General features: G+C 42.5%; 1 protein-coding gene across 1 annotated transcript; it reads right to left on the reverse strand.

The window, feature by feature from the left end:
• Positions 1 to 919: 919 nt before the first annotated feature.
• LOC122011061 lies at positions 920 to 1,954 on the reverse strand. The gene is made up of 3 exons (XM_042567502.1): positions 1,756 to 1,954; positions 1,357 to 1,620; positions 920 to 1,170 (listed from the first exon to the last, which is right to left on the reverse strand). The coding sequence occupies exons 1-3, from the start codon at positions 1,952 to 1,954 to the stop codon at positions 920 to 922; spliced, it is 714 nt and encodes a 237-aa protein (XP_042423436.1).
• Positions 1,955 to 3,423: the final 1,469 nt, after the last annotated feature.

Genomic DNA, 3,423 nt, shown 5'->3' on the forward strand with positions numbered 1-3,423 from the left:
TTTGTGTGATTTTCTCCACCTACGTGTTCGTGTGGATACTTCTAGAGGAGTATCTATCTTGATACTCTTGAGATCCGACACCGTTTGGACGAGCGGGAACGCGAAGGGCTTCGCTTCAAAGGTATAATTTTTTCATGTAGATCTAGGAGTAGATCTAAGTAGAAACTCGTACTTGTAATTTTATTTTGAAATCTTTTCTTCGCACGAGATCCAGTGGCATGGGTGATTCGGGGTTTCCGCGATGCGAAAAAGCGGTTTTCGCGGCCCGAAAAATCCAACAGAAAAACCCTTGATAAACTTCCGATAGTAACCCGCTAATCCCAGAAAACTATGAATCTCTGATGCATTCTTCGGCACCTCCCACTCTCTAACTGCCTCCACCTTGGACGGATCAACCTCCACTCCTTTGCTAGAAATAATGTGCCCAAGGAAGGTAACCCTCTCTAACTAGAACTGGCACTTGCTGAATTTTGCATAAAGCCTACGCTCCCTCTGAACCCCCAGTACTGTCCTCAAGTGTTGACCATGCTCCTCTCTGCTCCGAGAATAAATGAGTATGTCATCAATGAAGACGATGACAAACTGATCAAGATACAGCTGAAATACTCGGTTCATGAGGTCTATGAAGATAGCCGAAGCATTGGTTAAGCCGAATGGCATTACCAAGAACTCGTAATGGCCATAGTGAGTCCTGAATACTATCTTATATATGCACATCTGATTCCCTTACATTCAACTGATGGTAGCCAGAACGAAGATCTATCTTTGAGAATATCGAAGCTCCTTGCAACTGATCAAAGAGATCCTCCACTCTAGGCAATGGATACTTGTTCTTGACGGTCACCGAATTCAACCCTCGGTAGTCGATGCATAGTCTCATGCTGCCGTCCTTCTTCTTCACAAATAAGACAAGTGCGCCTCATGGAGAAACACTAGGGTGTATGAACCCCTTTCCTAGAAACTCCTGAAGCTGCTCCTTCAGCTCCTTCATCTTGGTAGGAGCAAGACGATATGGTGCCTTAGAGATTGACACTGTACCTGGTAGCAACTCAATGGAAAACTCCACCTCTCGATTCGGTGGGATCCCTATAACGTCATCAGGAAAGACATTTGCATAATCCCCAACAACCTCCATATCAGAAATAGAAGGACCATCCTGCACCATAGTCACTGTAATGCAAGCTAAGAATGACAGACAACCATTGTCAATGAGCTTCCCCGCCTACAAGAATGATATAAGTTGAGGCTTCCTCGAATTCTTCGCTGCCACGAAGGTGAAAGGTTCTCCACCAGGAGGACTTAGCTGCACTGCTCTACACTAAAATTCGATTACTGCTTGATTTATTGACTACTAACCCATCCCTAGAATGATGCTGAACTCGGGCATCGGAAATACTATCAAGTCGGCATGCATAGTATGGCCTTGCAGCACCATCTTGAGATTCTGGATGATGCTAGTCGTACTCAACTCCTCTCCAAAAGGAATTGTCACTAGTAGACTTTCTGTCAAGCCAACCTGAGCAATCCCCTTACGATGCACAAACGCATGTGAAATAAAAGAGTGAGTAGCCCTTGAATCAAATAGGGCTTTGGTGGCTACTCCTAAAACCAATACTCTGCCTGCACTCAAGTAATATGCATACACATAGGACAATAGTTGCACAAAACATGAAAAGAGCTAAGGTTCAAATGATATGGCAGCATAGATTACTATCTTAAATATTTGGAAGCCTAAAATAAAGCGCTTAAGGTTACCTGTAATCAATGTAGTGTATGGGTCAGCCTCCTCGGTCTTCATCATATAAACTCTCCTGGTCGCAGGCCCCCTCAGCTGTGGGCAATCGAAGGACAGGTGGCCCGGCTGGTTACACTTGTAGCAGGCTCCGACTCCCAACAAACACTTCCCCACATGCTGGTGTCCAAAAGTTTGACAAGTAGGTTTCTCCAGCTGCATCGCAGGCTTTGGAGCCTGCTGACCCTGTGGCTTCCCTGAAAAGAATGGTTTCGCTTTCCCCTATGGGCTCGGAGGTCCAGTAAACTATCTCTTCACCTGCGACTGTGGTTGTGAATGAGACGGTCTCTTCCTATATGCCTCTACTTGTAAGTCCCTTAGTGTCTGCTCTGACCTGAAGGCCCTCTTCAGTGTTGCAGCATAATCTGCAGGATCTGACATCAACACTATTGGTTGCTACTTGGAATATCATACTGGTTCCCCTGTACAAAAATTTTGTACAAGTCCCGAACCTTTTCTAACAACCTATTGTGTTCTTTAGAAATTAAATTTGGAATCACAAACAGAACTTAACATTATTGATTCCAAATTCAACTTATCTGTTCTTAGAGGTTTAGACTTGGATCGCAAACGATGGTTAACATTATTAATCCAAATCCGCCCATGTTACAAAGTTAATTAAATATTTATTTTAGAGATCGGCTTCCTAGCAAAACATGGCGAGGCACTAGGCCTTCTTGGGTATGGGATCATCTACCACTTCCTAGACAAAGCCTTTCAATAAAATTCAATATTTAATCTCCTTATAGTAAACCTAGGTTTAACTATTAAGACCAATCGAATCACAAGATCAAAAAACAAAAAAAACACAAAATCGAAACATAAATTCGATTGCCTAGAATCGTTAGCCTCTTGTGTTTGGTAATTCAAAATCCATACAAAGAAAACTAGCATGATGTAGAATAAGACAACTGGTTATACCTTTCTTTGTAGCTAAAGTCCTTTTGATCTTCTGTTGTATTCCTCACCTCCTCTTGGACGTCGTGTGAGCGACGATCTACCAAGATGAATTCCACCGGGACCACTTATTCTCCAAGACTCTTGGAGTATCTTTATCTAAAGAGATGTCTCCGAAGACATCAAAAGAGATAGAAGAAATGAAGGCAGTTCCTTATGCTTCAGCTGTAGGAAGTCTAATGTATGATATGTTATGCACGAGACCGGATATCTGTTTTCCTATGGGCATGGTTAGCAGATATCAAAGTAATCTAGGACAGGGACATTGGACTATCGTAAAGCATATATTAAAGTAACTGAGAAGGACTAGAGATTATATGCTAGTTTACCAAGAAGATGATTTGCTCCCTGTGGGTTACACGGATTCTGACTTCCAATCATATAGGGACAATAGTAAGTTGACCTCGGGATTTTGTGTTTACTTTAGGAGGTAAAGCCATAACAATGGTAGAGTGTTAAGCATAAATGATTTTTGGACTCCACCATGGAAGCTGAGTATGTGGCAGTCTCTGAGGCAGCCATAGAAGCTGTATGACTTAGAAACTTCATGATGGACTTAGACGTGATTCTTGGTTTGGCCAAAAATTATTACAGTGTATTGTGATAATAAGTGGTGCAGTAGCAAATTCTAAGGAACCACAAGCCCATAAGGCAAGTAAACACATAGAGCGCAA

The sequence above is a fragment of the Zingiber officinale genome, chromosome 8A (genome assembly GCF_018446385.1).
Source record: "Zingiber officinale cultivar Zhangliang chromosome 8A, Zo_v1.1, whole genome shotgun sequence".
Lineage (NCBI taxonomy): Eukaryota > Viridiplantae > Streptophyta > Magnoliopsida > Zingiberales > Zingiberaceae > Zingiber > Zingiber officinale.

What these genes read in the sequence shown, in the direction of transcription:
- LOC122011061 (XM_042567502.1), bottom strand. Translation starts at nt 1,954, where the DNA reads ATGCAGCTGGAGAAACCTACTTGTCAAACTTTTGGACACCAGCATGTG. An exon ending in ATACACTACATTGATTACAG is followed by an intron (nt 1,621 to 1,755) that starts GTAACCTTAAGC and finishes ACTTGAGTGCAG; the next exon opens with GCAGAGTATTGGTTTTAGGA. An exon ending in CAGCATCATTCTAGGGATGG is followed by an intron (nt 1,171 to 1,356) that starts GTTAGTAGTCAA and finishes CTTGCATTACAG; the next exon opens with TGACTATGGTGCAGGATGGT.